This window comes from Thunnus thynnus, chromosome 8 (genome assembly GCF_963924715.1).
Source record: "Thunnus thynnus chromosome 8, fThuThy2.1, whole genome shotgun sequence".
Taxonomy (NCBI): domain Eukaryota; kingdom Metazoa; phylum Chordata; class Actinopteri; order Scombriformes; family Scombridae; genus Thunnus; species Thunnus thynnus.
Genome location: NC_089524.1, coordinates 17,115,759 through 17,134,809, shown reverse-complemented (window position 1 = coordinate 17,134,809; position 19,051 = coordinate 17,115,759). Strand labels below are relative to the sequence as shown.

At 39.9% G+C, this 19,051-nt stretch overlaps 1 protein-coding gene across 4 annotated transcripts in view; it reads left to right on the top strand.

Moving 5' to 3' along the window:
* negr1 (neuronal growth regulator 1) overlaps nucleotides 1–19,051 on the top strand; it is a 164,347-nt gene that overhangs the window by 73,054 nt on the left and 72,242 nt on the right. For all 4 annotated transcript variants that reach the window (XM_067596803.1, XM_067596804.1, XM_067596805.1 and 1 more), the window contains exon 3: nucleotides 7,617–7,742. In XM_067596803.1, the coding sequence (XP_067452904.1) occupies nucleotides 7,617–7,742 (126 nt within the window). The remainder of the gene's footprint in view (nucleotides 1–7,616; nucleotides 7,743–19,051) is intronic.

Sequence of the window (19,051 nt, the reverse complement as noted above, 5' to 3'; positions counted from 1 at the left end):
AAAATGATTGAGATTGATATGTTTAATAATGCTATGAGAGAGTCGCAGGCGATATTGGAGGTAAAGCTAGAGTGACTTTCAAAGTTTATGGCCTGAGAGTGAAATACTGTGTCATTTGTTTGAAAGCACACACTGCAGGCAAACATGCATGTGCATGCGTACATGCACACACATCGACACAAACACACATCACTGTCAGTGTTTCTGAAATATTTTTACATCCAAAAACTCAACATATTACACATTATTGAAGACAATATAAATGAATTGGCTGAGCCTTAGGGCCAGGAAATAATGGCATGACGGACAAAGTCATCTTTACAGTAAGAAATGCAAATTTCTAAATTGGAGGGGCATAGTTTTTCTAAACCACTAAGGTTATGTGTTACCATCACAAATGCATATAGCAGGCAGTGAAAAACCCTAGCCAATAATAACAAATTTCTCTTTCTACTTGGTTGAACTTTTTCCAAAGTTAAGTACTACAAATGATCTGCGCCCGCTTTATGACACTGCAAATAGAGGTAATCCCTTTGAGTAATATAATCTGTCACTGTTTATGTTTAGTTTCCATGTCTGACACCTAATTAACGGACTAGAAGTTGGTTCTTTTTTGCTGCCTGCAGTGAGGAAAGGGAATTGAAAACCTTTAGGAATAGCTGTGTGGGAACTGTCTCATTACTGAGGTGTATATTACACCCTACAAACACAGATATATTTTACAGGTTTATTATAATCCATCTATATCAATGTCATCTCTAACAACCTGCGGTTTGGGGGAGGCTTTGGAGTTGGTAATTTTAGAATTGCAAGGAGCTACTCAAAGATCTCCCCAGGATTTCTTCACTGTATCAAGCAAAGCTGAAAAGTAAAACTCAAATCTGCTCCTAATCCAATTTTAAAGTGCTGCATGTCGTTGATTAAAGACGATCTGTGTTCAGATCAGGATGCATCTGCGTTTTAATAAGACCATTACATCTTATTGTGTTTGAACAGGACATATGCCCAGGGCAGTTACAGCACCTTCGTTCATTTTGTCTGTGTTTGCAGGATAATGGTGGTCAAATGAAGGACTTGAATTACAGAAAATGAAGACGGACCTTCTCTCTTTTTCTCACCTTCCTTTCCTCCCTCTCAGCTCTCACTGACTCCTCTACCTCTCCTACACCTATACTGCTGTCCATTACAACAAGTGGCCGGGCTTCCCCTCTGTTCTCTAATTGGAAAGCTGGATGGCAGTAGGTTTAGCCAGTAATGGGGTCCTGCAATTTGGTAGCCATAGTCATCCTGGAGAGGCCTGTCAGAATTCATAGAAGAGCCCAGTTCTGTATATCCCACTTTGCACCTCTAGAAGAAAACTCCTGCATTTTAATAGTGCAGCTGTAGCATTTCTGTAATTCACGGTGGCGTCATTAGAGTCTTATTTATTCACCCGAGGCGTCTGCCAGGAGGGAGATGACACCGCCCAGATCAGCTGTGGCAGCTCACTCTCAGCACCTCCCGCAGAGCTGGAGAAGGGGAAATTAGAGAGGAACGGGCAAACATGACAATCATAGCATCGTTAATGAATTAGCATGTAAAGAAAACAACAAGCTGTGTGTAGGTATTGAGGAGAGGGTTATAATGTTCTGTTGTTGGAGGGGCAGAACAGTCACGACTGATCTTTAAGAGGTGGAGGAGGTGTAAAAGGGATAATATAGAGCACTCAGAGAGAAGTATCCTAGGAAAAAAATAATAGTAATGGATTCTGCAAGCTTTCAAGATAATGTGGAAACCAAGAATTTCTCAAGTGAGGATTTCCACAACGATGTCTAAAAGGCTTTTCACAGCAGGGACGAACATCCATGTGAATAATTTACACCTTAGACGTGACCACAATTGTTCTCATACCAACTTTAGCCAAGCAGTCACTTTAACTTAACCGTATCTTATTCATAATTTATTTGCCATGACCACAGCTATCCCAAACAAACACACCAAGTAGTGTAGTTGCCTTAACTTTGAAACAGTAACAGTCTGTAAGAAAATGACATGATATGCATCTGAAGCACACTACCAAACATTGCTCAGGGTTGAATGGATCACAATATTTACTATTTTTTCTTGGATGTGTTGGACAAGAGTCTACAGAACCGATTTAAACTGTGACTGACTTTAAGAATTTTTGCCTTAAGCGTCCTTGGAATCGGTATTAGCTTAAAGAGGAACATCTGATCTGTTGGCACCTGTAGACTGGATTCCTTTCATCCAAACCTGGTCAATTTTTTTCTATTTAGTGTGAAATGCATCACAAAAATACAAAAAATTCTCCCCAGAGCAGGTGTGACCAATTTTGAATGCTGTGATTCTGTATGCACATTTTTTACATATTTGCAAAATTGTCTCTGAAGCACAGTGGCGTGAAACAACTTCATTCCTGTTAAGTGAGATAATGGTACCTTAAACCGCATTCATTGTCATTATCCTCAGTATGAGGTTAAGAAAGCATCCTTTCTGCTGTGTTGCCTTTTTTTTTTCATTGCCACGGTTTAAAGTGTGTAGAGTGAACAATTCAATTCACACCATCACTCAGAGGCGTACGCACACATAAGAGTAATTTGTCTCATTAACATTTGACATCAATAATGCAGTTAGAAATTAGTAAGCAGTTCCACTATTAAGAGCACTTAAAAGTTGATAAACTTTTACTTGTGCAGCCACCTGGTAACTTGATTGTCACATTAGTGGGTGTGGAATTTCAAATAGTTCGGAGTTTCTTGCAACGAATCAGCACCGTAACCTAGCAACGTGACTCCCACTTACTATATATAAGATCTTGTTTAGGATGAATTTTTTTTTTGAACAACAGATTGCAGAATCATATTGTTTTTATACATTAGCTGTGTCCAAAGTCACTCTGTCACTTGTTCCATATTCCTCAAATAACACTTAATATTTAACAGTAAACAGTAAATTGAGATTTTATTGAGACACTTATGAATCGTCATCAAATTGCACCATAACTGGCAGGTGTAGTGTCACCTTACTGCCAAGGCGTTGCATTGTTCATTGTTTACCAAAAAGAAGTTAACATGCTACGGGTACTACATTTTTCTTTCCATCGTTGGAATTTCTGAGGGCAATATCTTCTTACCTCACTCTGTTTCGGTTGAATTTACAAAGTCATGCCAGAGGTCTAAATATGATGGTGTCTAACTATAATAGTTTCTAAAGACAAGAAACAAAAGCATGTGTTATTGACTAGTGAGTAAATAACTGTTCAGTTGCTCATAGACTATTCCATAGATGATTCAAGTTTTTCCCAACTTTTTGTTTAAAGTTTGACTGTTTCTATTGATCATTTATTCTGTTTCCCGGACTTGGTTAAACAGTTATACAATACAGTAAAGCAACTGAGCTACAGCAGCTCTGAGCTAAAAAAACTGAGGGCTCTTCATCTGAACCTTTGAAAACCTCTCAGTCCCTGCCAAGGAGAGATAGGATCAGTAGACAACCCCAACATTTTCAATTTTGTGCTATCAGACACCGAGAAGATGTGTCAACAGTGGGGTCCTACAGGAAGTAAACACAGGAATCTGACAAGCAATAACCTAGATTCAACATCGCCTCTAGTCCTCTTCCACTGAAAGTCCGCCACTTTCATCTCATTTAGATCCAGATCTGTTGATCAAAAATGACGCCTAACTCCAACAAAACAGAAAACACCAGCGCTAAGGCTGTTTTCCTGGGCACTCCCTTATATTGGTGAGCATAATGCTTGTGTTAGGATGGGTCAATACAGGCTGCGGAGGTACCATTTTTTAATTATAGAAGTTTTGTTTTCCTTAAGCCATAGAGGTTCCAGTTATATGAGGACGGATGCTTTTAATTATGCATCATCCTGTTGGCAATTGGTCCAAAAAGAGAACATGTTGGTCTAAAGAGGAAGTAGGGAAATTGTTGAATCAACTTTTCATTTGTTAGTTTTTTAGCTCGCATCAGGGGGGATCACAGGGTAGAATGGTTGGAAACCCCAGACGACTGAGAAGTCATTACTGTATAGCACAGTCCACTGCAGAAAAGCTCCCTCAGAGATTCAAATCTTGCTGATTAAAATAGTGTCTCAAAAGCTTCTATGTGTATGTGTGTGTGTGTGTGCACTCACATGTGCTTGCATGTGTGCTTATTTGAATATATAAATGCCTTTGTGGGTGGCTGCATGTGTGTCTGTGTGTTTTGAACATCCTAAATACCGAAGCTTTTAACATCAAAGCTCCGAGAGGATTTAAGTGCCCAGAAACTTGCCAATTATGATCGTAAGTGATGTCCAGCAGGGACTGTTGATGAGTTGCCCTCAGTAGAAAGGAACATTTTTCTTTTTCAAGAAAATACTGTTTAACGACTGACTTGGATTTGTGACAGACAGCTTCCAAACCACCTAAAGTGTCGCCCGGATCCAGACCTGAGTCATTGCTCACATCCCAATTTTTGTTCAGTGATTCAAAAAGGTCTGGTTTTGGTCTCACGAATAGCTTGAGAAACAACTGAGACAATCAAAGCCTTTGTGGATGGGACTAACTGGATGTGCCAAGATCTCCTGGCTTGGGAAATATTAAACATAGTTCAACGGTCAACAACTTAATCACTGCTCAAGTATATTTAACTGTGTTTAACCATAAAATAAACACAAATTAAACATGTCCATGACTTCATTGTTTTTTGAGAGCTGAGTTTATTATGCACTGTAAGAACACAGAATACAGAACATAGCTAGAGTGTACTGGCTGGCTAGCATTTGCTAGCAAGCTACATCAGCTAACATGTTAGCAACCAATACTGTCCTGCTTCTGTCATAATCTATTTTTCCTCATATTATCATGGCATATCTTAAGTCAAATGCAGCTTGTATGTAATTTCTGATGTATTTATTGGAGCATTTATTCATGGTAATGTCAACTTCTCCAAGGAATATACCTCTATTGAATGGATCGATGATTGAAACCTTGATTATTGAACCTCTAAGAAGCTGCAGCACACCCCCAGTAAAGCATCAAAAACCACTACATACTCTTTTGATGTAACTGGAATTCCTAGAGGAATTCATTATGTGTTCATAACTACCCATCACCATTAACAACTCGTATAACCAATACAGTGATTTATTTTTATATTGAATATTCTTGTTATTCCAAATGTAGTAATTAGTTGGTGAAAAAATATGTTTGTAAATCAATTTCCAGGCCAGCAGAGCACATTTATGAAAATTTGATAACTTTACAGGAAACTTAAATTTTGTTTCAATTAGTCAATTAGTCAAATGCTTGTTCCTTTAGAGAAATTAGTAGTAACATGAGAAAATATTCAATTTATGGTAGGAGAATGACTGTATTGCTGAAGCTTGCTTATTTAGTTAGCTTGCCAGCCCAACCAACATGTTACTTTCTGTCTGTTGAAGAAACAGCAATTATTTGTCTCGGATTAATTAAAAACAACTCCCTTCACGTGTGTCCCAATACACAAAAATAATGGCTTACAGTACCAGTCAAAAGTTTCCCATCTATTTATCATCCCATCACCATCAGCACCATCATCCTATCTCTCCACTAAAGGAAGGAATCTCTGTCTGTCTGCATGTATTTATGTATTTATGTATGTATGTATGTCACATATCTTGAGAATCGTTCATCTGATCTACTTCACACTCGGTGGGTGCATTGCAGGGGACCCAAGGGAGTGCAGTGTCAAAGTTGGTGCAATTTGGACATGCTACATGATCAATATTAATAAACTTTGAAAAAACAAGCAGTCAGCAAGCCGCTCTGCTGTGCAGCAGCTGTACAACCCTACCATGAGAGAGAAGACAGGAGGACATCTCTCTTCGTTTGATAACAACAAAAGTTAGGCTTTTCTGTCAGCTTCCTGACTCATTTTAAAAAAGACAAAAGAAAAAGAGAGAGAGGGGGCGAGCAAGCTGAGAGCACGAGCAAGCGTCAGAGAGACAGCGCTGGTGAGGAGAGACAGTGGTGGAAAGCTTTCTCTGAGAGAGAGAAAGCTTGTGAATGACAGAAATACAATGTTATTTTCTGATTGTTTCACGGCAGTTACGTTTTAAAGCACAAATAAACAACCGTCAAACACTCAACAGATGATTTACTATGGAGACAGACGCTCTTACTTTCTGTTTCCTCTGCATTTCTCCTTTTCATTCATTCATTACATCCAACTAATGCAGCAGTAAATACAAATAACAACAAGTCACAAAAAAAAAAGAACAGAGATCTGTGTTGTTTTTTCCTCGTGTGAATGCTGTGTTTTAAGCATGAAACCTGAGGAGCATGTGATAGAGAGAGAGAGAGAGAGAGAGAGAGAGAGAGAGAGACTACTAGACTACTAATTCCTCCTACAATGTAAAACATTCAATGAAATAAGGAACATTTAAGGACATTTAAGGAACAAGCTCAACTCTGTAATTTCATCTTTCAAAGAGATTAATGACCTCTCAAAATTGAAAATACTTCTAGGAGAAGGAGACAGGGCATATCTTGCTGCCCAATATGTTTCAACATGCCACAACCTGACGGACAGTGAATGACCTAGACACACACAGTACAAGCATGCATTCACACACACACATACACACACACACAAATACATGCATAGGATATACTGTATATATATAATTAATAGAAATATTAACATTGTTCTCAAAACTTTCATGCCAATAAAGCCCACTGAATTGAAAGGAGAGAGAGGGAGAACGGCGGGACGAGGAGAGGGAGCAACAGAAAGCTTTCTCTAAAACAGAAATCCCATGAATGAGATAAATGATTGACCAATCAGAGGTCTACAGTGTTTTCATGTCACCTTTTAGTATCAGCTCAGCTTGAGAAAAGTTTTTTCACATGAGCAAATATACCCACTCAAATGATATGAAATGAAACCACAGAAAATAAACAATCTAAGAGCCCAATATGATCAATCCTCTTCATTTTAGGATGCACATTTTTCAAAAGCTCTGTTATGTATTTGATTTTTGAATGCAGCCCTCATTATACTTTAATTGAGAAAAGATTCACTATTACAGGACTTAACATCTGTGTATAATAGAATGTTAGTTTCTTTCATGTTGTTGGTGTATATACTCATTCATACCTCACATCAACAGTATTAATTTCTATATTTGTTGAAGCAGCTACACCGGAGGCCAAGCAATCGGCCCATTCCAAACAAGCACGTTTTGAACAGACAGTGCACTAGTTCACTTGAACGGGGAAAATGTGTCCAAACTTTTGACTGGTAATGTATGCTAACTGCACTGACTAAGGCAGCCTCTGTGTTGACTGAAAATATAATCAGAGTGGTTGGATATTACTGATTGGCAAGGGGAAAATCAAATTCTATCCCCTACAGAGAAGATTTAACAAGATGGTAATGTCAGACTGAATCATGGAGTCTGAATCTAAGGTATCAAGAGTTATGTTCCCTAAAGTAAGAGATCATTTAAGCCCAGTATATATCTCTCAACTCAAAACTAGAACACAAGCACCTTCTCACTGCAAAGATACTGGTGTGTGAACCAGAGGTTGCATATTTGAAATGCTAATCTTCTGCATTTTTTTATCTGTCTTTTCTTATAGTTCCTCCCAAGATATATGACATTTCCTCTGACATCACGGTAAACGAGGGCAGCAATGTGTCGCTCATCTGTACAGCCAGTGGGAAACCTGAGCCAAGCATTTCCTGGAGACACATAACCCCATTAGGTGAGTTCACTTCACCTCTCACTTACCCATGCTAATAAACGGGTGGATGGATAAATGGACGGACAGATGGATGGATGAATCGAGAGAGGAAATGAGGAAGCATGGACGGGATCAATAGGTGATAGACTGAGAGGGAGAGATGACTGGTAGTTGTGCTGTGTTATTTGATGAAGAGATGGAAGGGGGGGAAGGGAAGGAGTGATGTGGTCGAACAGATGAGAGGGTGAGGGAGGAGGGATGGAGGGAGGGAGAGTGGGGGAAATGGGTGGATGTAATAACAATTTCAAGTAAACATACAGTATCATGGAGAAAGAGAGACCTGAGTTTGAGGTACTGCACTGATGTTGCCATTCAGCACCATATATTTAAGGGGAGAATTAATGTACCTGGTTTTTAAACAGTAGCAGCTAATTAATTGGCTAATCATTTTTTGTTAACAAGTTATTAAATGGGGCCAGTTTCCACTGATTGACCACCAGTCTCACTTTAACTATAAACAGCTAGAGAGATCAAATGGTAAGAACTGGGGATGTTAGTTTCGATTAATTTTGCTTTCAATAGACTGACACCCATTAACTGGTAACTAACCGGTTAATTTTTTTAAAAAGTTGTGATGTATCTTGCGTTTGTGAGAGCTGTTCAACAGTCGGTGGTCAGAACTTGCTTGTCTGCCCTGGTTAGCTTGACATTTAGCTCATCCTTCTTCACATCAAAGTGTTTTTCAATGCGTTTAGTCACAGTAGCTCTCGATGGCATAACATACTCAGGCTTGAGGTACCGAACTAGCTCTCTCAATCCCTCACCCTCTACCACACTGATTGGCAGCATATCGGTCTCAATCATCGCAGTTAGTTACTTCATGAAAACCCTACTTTTCCCAACTCATTGCATTACACGTTATTTAACAAATCCAAATGTGATTTCGCAAAGAATATCTGGAGTCAAATTTTAAGAAATGAAAGTCATAATTATAAAAAATGACTCACAGTGACAAAATCACTAAATTCACAACTTAAACTGAGTTTAACCAATAAATGGTCCCTACAACTCCATGGACATTATAATTGTTGATATCCATAAATCTCTGTGCTGTTTATCAACAGGAATGCAGTGAAATTGCATAGGATGAACTGTGGAGAATGAGTTACTGTGAGGAACAAAATCAGAAAAAGAAGAAAATATCTCCTTTTCAAGATGCAATATAACTTGGAAAAAAATGATCCATATAATGTAGGTTATGATCAGTATTTTAAAATTAAACATTTCCTTTAAATTGTTGCAGTCTATGTATAGCCTACATGCCAAATATTTGAAAAGACACTTTTCAAATAGTTAACAAAAAAGAAAAGATATTCCAACCACTGGTTTTGACACCTGTTCAAGGCAGTAGTTAATGTGTCACCAATGCACATTCTGCCACTAAACAGAAGATAGATAGAGTATTTCTATGCATAAAAATTGCAGTTTTCATCACTGCAAGGAGACCTACAATTTGCTTTGGCAGTTTGTAAACCATCATTTAAGGTGCATTAACAAAGAATTATTATTATATTATATTATATTATTATATAGTCTTTATTATTGTTGTTATTATTTTTTAGTCGGTTGCTAGTCTGAGCACACATACACCATTAAGTGCTTTGAATACTGAATCCTCCCTTTGAAAACTCATTCCAAAGCATTTAACTGTTGCTGCAAAGCCCCCACCCAGCCACTTCCCATCCTCCCTCATTTTCATATTAATGGATTAGAGCATGCTGTGCTTATCTGATAGCTGTGAGGATGACTGCATTTATCTTATGGCTGTCAAATCCTCCTCTCTGGTGTGCTTGCCCTGATAGCGTTAGGGGAGTTTTCAGAAGATGATCAAAAGAGCCATCCTCAGAGTCCGAGTGGCAGTCACTCATTCTACTTTGAAGTGTCCACACTTTGAAGTATACCAGGGAAGAAATGATATGCTGGTCAAATGAAAGGGCCCAGGACTAAATGTAATCACAGACTGTCTCGAAGCACATCAGAAAAGAAGCCATTTGCCATGGACTCTTTGAGTCGTTTATTGTAGTAAGGGCGATTTGTCCAAAGAACATGGTACAACTGAAAGGTTGTAATAGGCTAATTACCGATGGAATCGATTGATGGAATTCCATTAAATCTTTTGGATATGCAGAACAGTCTACTCCAACCACTGCGTAGGCAACCTGAATATGCAGTCACAGCATATGGAAGCATTTATTTCAGTTGTGAGTGACCCATTAAAATGTAGCAGACCTGCAATGACCTACCATGAGTGGAGCTGCTTGAACTACCATCAACACCAAAACATGGTTATTTTTTGTCAGGGTCTAGAAACACCAACAGGTCACTAATTACAGGGAGGAACTATAGTCATAACTACATTCTTTTTATGTGATGTATAAAAATTAGGGCTGCAACCATTAGTCCATTTATCAATTAGTTACCAACTATTAAATTAATCTCCAAATATTTTGATAATCGATTAGTCATGTTGAGTCATTTTTTAATTCTCTGATTCCAGCTTCTCAAATGTGTCTCATTTTCTGGTTTCTTCAGTCTTCTATGATAGTAAACTGAATATCTTTGGGTTGTGGACAAAAAAAGACATTTGTCATCTTGGGCTTTGGTGGTAAACATTTTTAACCATTTTCTAACATTTTATAGACCAAACAACTAATTGATTAATCGAAATAATAATTGACAGATTAACCATTAGTAAAAATAACTGTTAGTTGCAGCCCCAATAAAAATCTAACAATTGCGATTTTTAGGATTTTGGAGAAAAAGGCTTTGATATTGATTCTAAAACATCAAACGACAATCTTCTACCACAGTCTTTTTTGGGGGTGGTGGGTTGAAGCCAACTATAGTATTTTGTAGAATTTTGTCCCAAGCAAGTTTTTAATGAACAATGAAACTGAAAACACTATTTGCTTATTTTATTCTATTGCTATCTTATGCTATTTTATTCAAAAGGATAAAGCATCTTTCATAGTCTGTTTTCAGTCACATTTATTAGGTATTATGAGTAACATGAATCGTGCAAAGTCATGATCTGATTGCATCATTGCCTCCCCAAGCACTGAGATTGTTGGCCATTTATATTTGGTAGGAGTCTAATCACTTTTATTGACATGAGACCAAGCAGGTGAAACCACTATGACAAACATGTCTACGTGGCAGTTTTTATTTGCTGGCTTTACTCTCTTCAACACTCAGCCATTTTGGGTGGGAGTGGGTATTTTTCACTCTGTAGATAGATCTGCTGCAGCAGTCAGTGGAGTTTGACAGAATGATAAATTTCCCTGACTGACTGTCAAGTTCCTATTCCCACTCCGACTGTTTTGTGTTTGCATTTTTTCCTTCACTCCCCCTCCTGACAACCAGCAAACTGCCAGCTAATAATAAACTTTGTGCATCCACTGAAGTGTGGCCATAAACTGTTTATTCAGATGATAATTTAGCTCAGTATATGTGCATATAAAGTCAGTGCATATTCTTCAATTAGAGAGATGCAAACTGAAGCAAGTACTTGTAACAGGCAGATCATCCCTGTTGATGTGCTGCTAGAGGAGGAATGGTGTCAGCATATGTCTGATGCTTAAATGCTTAAAGAATCATTTCTGTTTTGTGGAACAGTTTAATTAGTCATGTAGAAATTCTGCTTGACAGTGAAGTCCTCAGGAGTTTGGGGTGATTGCTGCATGATAAGGGCGCTTGTGACTGGAAAGCCCGCTCGAATCACCCTATCAGCTGGTGAAATCTGGATGTGCAAAGTGAACGTTTCATGCTCTCCCCACCCTTATCAAACACTGTCGATGTGCCCTTGAGCTAGGATTCTACCCCCGACTGTTTCAGTGCTGCTGCCCGGTCATCAGTTGAAAAGAACTAATGAGAAACTGCCTAGTTTGTGTGTATCAATGCAATCGTTTCCAACCCTGCAGCTCCTCCCCCAGGCTTTTGATATCTTTAAAACATGTTCTGAATCAACTTGTATGGTTAAATAAAAGCTGAATTCAAATGAGAAATGCCATTAGAAGAAGTACACTGGTAATACTCCCAGAAGCCACTCTGTCATTTTTAATTTAGCTCTTGACATCGCTACTTACTTTACTCAGAAAGCCTACAATAGCTTGGGTGACATGTCAGGCTTTGAGGGTATTGCCTACGCATGGAGTACTGCGCTATGGCTCCTCACCACTATTTCATAGGTCATAGGGAGGGGGGTGAAATATCCTTTAACATAGCCTGTTTCAGTCCGGTTCGGTTGGGTGGACGGCTGGATGGCTGGGCAAAATTGCTTTGATAAGCTTTTTCCATTGAGATTTGAATCCATGGGATAGAAGTGTGACCTTTGAAAAGGCTGACTAGAATACTCAAATACATATTTGATTGCTTCCTGTGATAGGACTCAGCTGGGACACATTTTTCTCTCTTTTTCCAAGCAGCTACTGTACATTTATCAACTGCATACTGTATGTTTTGTTTTGCCTTTTCATTTAAGTGCATAGGGCATATCTTCCCCAAAGCATACTCTGAGGAAACAGACAGCAGCATCCTGTGCACTGACATCTCACTTCAATATGTGTACTGTCGCTTACTTAGAGCTGGATCCAACAGAACTTGCTTGGTCCTGAACTAAGTGTTAACACCATAAATGCATAAATACAGTAGCACTGTTGTCAGTGGCTCTGTGAACTGTGCAATGAATTATTCAAACTTGACTTTATATCATTGCTACATACCTGGAGTCATGCCTGCTATGATGCACTGGAATCTGGCAGCTCTTTAAGAGATGCTAAACAAGGTTTTGGCGGTCTGTTCACCAAGTAGCTCTCACTCAGCACTCGGTTCTTTTTCTCATAGTTTGCAATGAACTGATGTGCAGTTCAAGAGCTAACACTTGAGCATGTTTTAAACATGATGGGAGGTGAAAGATAAAGAGTTAGGCACTGCAGTCCGAATTTCAGATATAAACAGCAGGAGCTGTGTCTAACACTTCCCTATTCAGCTGTTGAGCTGAGTATTGCTAACTAAAGAGGTGCTCAATGCGTACACGCTTTATTGGAGTGTCTGCAACATGATGAATAGTAGACCTTTTTTAACTCAAATGTGGTATTGAGTAACTCTCACACCACACATATTTAATGGCAGTTTGCAGTCATAAATTTATTTCCAGGCAATGACTTTTTTTAACCCCTTAACTATCATTCCCTTTTGGAGGTGGTCCCCCAAAACTAAAACAAATGGGCTATTTATGATTGTTACACCCTTGTGGTGAGTTTGGACATAAAGTTTTCAAGGATTTATTACATAGTTGGATGACCAGACTACCTTGAAGGGAGGGAGACATATTTTTTAGTTTCACTTGTACAGTTTGCTGTGCATTGTATTCGGATTGACAAAGGCACTATTTTTTTTTTTTTTTTTAATTGATATAATAAATGTTCATAATTAACTTTTTATTGTAGCAGCAGCGTTTGCTTTATACAGTCGGAACAGTAGGTGGTAAAAGCTTAATGATAGTGTTTGTTTTGATATTGGATCACTATATTGATAACCTGGTAGCTATGTATAGGCTGATATATCTACATTTGTTCCATTTTTTTCCATTCTTGTTGCATTGCAGCAAATCTTGTAGAGCCACTGAATACATAAGAAAAAATGGTTAATTATAAAGTCTGTTTTTGTTCCTATATTCACTAATATTATTACTTATTGCAGTATTCAGGCATTGGCCAAGCTCAACAGATTGATTCAATTCCACACTCTGTGGTGGCCAAGACAGTTGATTAAACAATAAGTACAGTGAAGCTGGAGTATGGAGTCAACTTTTTGTTCAGTTGTTACAGACTATAATGTTTTCCAGTTCACTAGAAAAATATTTTTAACCCAAGCCGTCTGAGATAGAGGACCTCATCTACTAGCACTGTACTTATTTCATTTAGTTCTTATTAACTGAATCTTTGTACTCTACAACCACCAATATTTGGGAACATGGCATAAAGTTTTTAAGTAAAGAAATTAAATCTCTCAATAATGTTGACATATGGCCTATTTTGTCTTGAATCAATGCATCCTAATGCATAAAGGTTATGATATTGTAACCCTAGTTCTATAAGCACACATGGAGCCCTTAACTGGACTCTATGGGTAATACTCCCCTCCGGTCACATGCACACAATTGCCCACTGAAATTTGAATGTACGTAACTGGCCAATAACCACAGAAGACACTCATGCCACCCTTTTCCTGAGTCGCCCCGAGCACGGACTATGAAAAGAAGCCCATCATGTTCATGAGATAGAACCTTATGAATGGACAAGGCATAGACCAAGACGCAGTTGTGCATATGTCCTTGACACTTGCCCTGCTGAATAAGGCCATCAACGCTGCTACACCACATGTGGAATGTGCTCGGACCAAAGTGGGGAGGGTCCTTACCTGCCTGCCTGTAGGCTTGGGAGATGCACTCACAAAGCCAACTAGCTAAGCACTTCTTGGATAGGGCTTTATTGGCCACACCTCTGCATAGCACATGAACATCTGCTCATTGCGCTGAATGGGTCAACATCTGGGTCATCTCTTTATACCACGGTGCCAAACGGCAGTCTGGGGCTATCAGGATGACCAACAGCCACTCTTGTCTCACTCTCTCCAGCTGAGGGGGAATGAGACAAAGAGGGGGAAAGGCGTAAAGCAACCTCCTTGGCCATGGCGCATATACAAATGTGTCCACCCTCTGGTGGATCGTGTTGGGGCGCCGGTTGTCTGTTCTCACCAACACATGATTCCTGTGAACCCGGATCAGGAAGTGTTGGAGAACCAAGAGCACAGCTTGAAGTTTGAGGAGGTTGATGTATTGGTTTTCCTCTGAAGGCCATACACCACCTATTGCTCTCCCCAGGAAGGTGCCTCCTACCTTGTCAGGGGCGCATCTGTGAACACCTTCTGCACTGATGGGGGAATGTTCACCATGCGGTGCTTGTGCCTCTTGGGATCCAAGCGCAGGCTGGCAAACCACCTTTGCAGGCGGTGCATGTGCAGGAGCCCCAGTGGAGACACTGGATGGCCCGTCGCCATGAGCCCCAACCCCTGCATGAAAGGCAAAGAGGACTGCCTGCTGCAGGGCCATCTGTCTGGATTGCAACAGAACAATCCACAGACTAACTGAGTTGAACACAACTCCCAGATACTCTGCCTGTTGGCACCAACTTGGCTGTGTGGAAAATGGCCCATTCCCTAAACCTGGCCATGACAATGAGGTCATCTAAGTAGAAGAACACCCTAATGCTCTGGTCGCACAGCGGTTCAAGTGCTGCATCCACACCCTTCCTGGATGTGTGGGGAGCCAGGGAGTAGCCAAATGGTAGCCTGTTGTACTCTTAGGCTATCCCTGAGAGGCGAAATGCAGGAACTTGCTGCATTCAGGTGCCACCTCGACGTGAAAATATATATTTTTTAGGTCGATGGTAGTGAACCAGTTCCAGCAATCTCCTGATGGTTAGCATGCACAATGTCTGTCAGGCAATGCACTGGTTCAGGATGCAGAGATCCAAAATCTCACACCAGGACATCCTGTCTCTGTGTGGCCCTGCACTCAATCCTGCACCAGGTGAAACAGGGGACTCACCATCAATGTGGAGATATACCTCGAGCTCTGGGTTGCTCTCATTGCAGCGGAGCAAGATGTCACACAGTCGTAAATGGTCTCACCGTTGCAGCCGTTGAAACGGAGGAAGTCCTCGGCAGTAAACACAGGGCGGTGGCTGCATCATGCCACTCTCTGCATGGTCCTGACCGAGGGCGAAGCAGAAGAGATGTCCAGTGGCGGCAGCAATGAAGCCAGGGCACAACAGGCAGGAATGAGCTTACTGGAGCAGCGACTCCGTCTGTGGAGAGGTAAGATCAGTGAGCAGATTCAGAGTCACTGAAGTGAAAAGGATGAGAGCGGCTGCGAAGCGCTGCTTTACACACTGTGTGAAACACACGTAACTGGTAGGTGCATCCTGAGTGGCCAGCTACATACATGCAAATTTCAGTGGGTGATTGCGTACATGTGATTGGAGGAGTGTATTACTCATAGAGTCCAGTAGAGGGCGGAGCCTGTGTGAGATAGAATAAATGTTTTCCTTGGTCACACTAATTACTTAATTTTTCTCCTGAGCCTCTTATTCAGTTTGCATATGTGTCATTTGAAGTATGCTACCCTCGGCCTTGTCTAAGCTATTTTTCTAATCACACAGTCACATAGATCTCTCAACCCTGCTAGGTCTAGCACCTGAAATTGTATGTCCCCGGCTACAGTACATTTGGCTAAATATGTCAGCACAGAAAGTAACATTGAGGTAATTTTACGGGTCACAGAGATGGCAGCACATGCAATCAGACGTGACTTAAGGCTCTTTTGGCCCACTTCCATTCTCTGGATTTTAACAGTCTCAGATTGACAGCCAGGGTGCAGTGTAGGGGTTATGTATCAAGGCAGACTAGCAGCCTGTTTTTCAGGCAGGCCCTGCACACGGTATGATTCTACCCCTAGTTCTGGCCCACACCTTGAGTTGGGGCCAGAAGGCAGCAGCGCACAATGTAGCAGCGTGGGTTGTTCTCCATTTTCAGGAGTTAAAAGGATAAATTGATGTAGAAAATGCTGCTCTATGCTATAATGGATTCTTCAGCGATGCCTGCCCTATCTGTGTATTGCAGCCCTGAAGGAAGTGTACTCACAGCTCCCCTACACAATGTGGGAAATTGCTTACTGCAACGGCACTTAGCCAGCATTGGCTCTGAATGCAAAATTAACCTTGCTATGATTTCTTTAATTTGCTTGGAGTGACATCTCCCTCAGGTGAGAAGGCTTCTGTCAGTTTCTCAAATATCTCTCAGCATGCACTCATACACAACTTATGTTAGGTCCCTTGGTGGTTTCTGTAACTCACACCAACAGAGGAAGTTATTTTTTCCCCAAGGCTTTCCTGTGTTATTCTTCAGATTTTTTTCAGGATATATAATGCTATGTCTCTTTCTTGTTTACTGTAATGTCAAGGTTGAGCACTCAACATATAATGTTCTTCAAAGTATATATCAAGAACGGAGCCCTGGAGTGGCCACTGAGAGAAAAAAAATTATATCAAGGCCACATTTTACTATATTGAGTGCTCGAAATGCTATTGTGTGCACATGAGATACAGTTTGTTCCCACGTTTGATTAATTCGTGGGCACAAGATACTATTCATTCCCACCTTTTCTTAATTTGTGCACACAAGGTAAGTTTATATACAGAGAGCCAGCATAACAGACCAGCCTTTGTACCTGAACCATGAAGTGCAATGCACCTGCTTCATGTATCAGGTGTCAGACTGTGGCTGCCCACTGCTCCTAAATACTTCGAATGGGTATATAGTATAACAATATAACAGGATTGGTAAGGATAGGATGAAGAGTATGAATTCCTGGTATATAAAATGTACTTTGAAAGTGTCAACAAGCACTAAATAGTCCAAGACTGCACATTTGTTTAGAAAGCTAACCCTTATGTTTACCTTAACCTCACTGGAGACTTCATGCCTAACCCTAATCTAAAAGAGAGATCACTTGCTGGAATACAGTGAATGCTTGGTGGTTGATATCCTAATTTGTTTCAGTTATTCATCTAAAAATAATTGCGCACTCACCATGTCATAGAGGCGCGCAGGAGGTAATTAAAAAGATCCTAGCATGGCTGTGGTGCATTTTCCTCTCACATTTACCGACCTGATGGGGAATGTGTATAGACAGACAGTCTTGGACTGTTAAGTGCTCGTTGACACTTGACAGAAATCAATTCATCATACTGTTAGAATCAGAATCACTTTATTTTCAAAGTACATTTTAAATACCAGGAATTTATACTCTGCATCCTATCCTTACCCATCCTATTATATTGTTATACTGTATACCCATCCTAACTATTTAGGAGCAGTGGGCAGCCAGTCTGACACTCGATACTTGAAGCAGGTGCATTGCACTTCATGCTACGGGGAGAAAAGCTGGTCTGTTGTGCTGGCTCTTTGAATATACAATTATCTTGTGTGCATGAATTCACCAAAATGTGGGAACGAATTGTATCTTGTGCCCACAAATAAACCAAAAGAGTGGGAACAATTTTTTTTCTTTTGCCCACAAATTAATCAAAACATGAGAATGAATCGTATCTCATGCGTACGCAATAGTATCGAGTGCTCGATGTAGTAAAAGTGGCCTCAATATACATTTTTTTTTCTCTCTATGGCCACTCTGGGGCTCTGTAATCAAGGATGCGATTCTTGTTTAATGGCTTCTGTGACCTTTGCAAAGCCCCCTTCCTGCTGTAATCAATAGGAATACCATTTGCTGCCTGGGCAGAATGATGCAAGTAGATCCTGCATGAAAAATAAAAAAATAAAAAAATAAAAGGTTGGCTTACATTAATCAAAAAAGAGGGCAACCTAATTAGATTTTTCCAAATGGAAATTTGTCCATTTGTTTCAGAAGGATCTGTTTTTATGTATTTGTTCAAAACTGTGGGACCACAGCTGCTTTAAGTGTGTGCACTGATTGCTTACTAGTTGAGGGAAAAACACAATAATGACATACATGTTATAAAACTTGCAACACAACCCATCTTGTATAATTTGTCTTAATTAAGCCATAGGATACTCCAGTTTAAATGTGGATGATAAAGGAAAAAAATATATACTGTCGTTTCATTTTTACAACTTCAGGTTTTGCTTTAGTTCATAAATTTGATCCTTTGTGAGTTTGTCAAGATTCAGAATGTTTTATTTCAGTGTTACAGTGAATTGTACTGTCATACTCACCAGCCACAATTAAAGTCAGTCAAAAGAAACAAAACAAAATTAAAACACACAAATACATATTATGGGGTTAATACAACAATCCCTCTAGCACCACATCAGTCCAAATTTAAATTCACATTTAGTCAGAACTCCGAACTCTTTCACTAACCAGCAAACTTGTTTTCCCCCTTGGTTCCCTAAGCCAAAACATTGTGGTATTGTCAATTTATTTGGCCTCCATTCTGGGTTTTGTCAAAAGCTTGTTTTGCTTCTTATATGACAAAATTCTTCCAATCATCACTTCGTGCAACTGGGACCAACTTTTGGATGTCTTTATTACGGCTTAAAAACAGAATTTGGCTGTGGTACGAACAATAATTTGGCAGCGAAGACAGATAAAGAGGGAGTAAAACATATCTCTGCAATGTTCTCTCCAATCATAATCAAATTTGCTCAGCGGGAAGACAAGTCCTCAC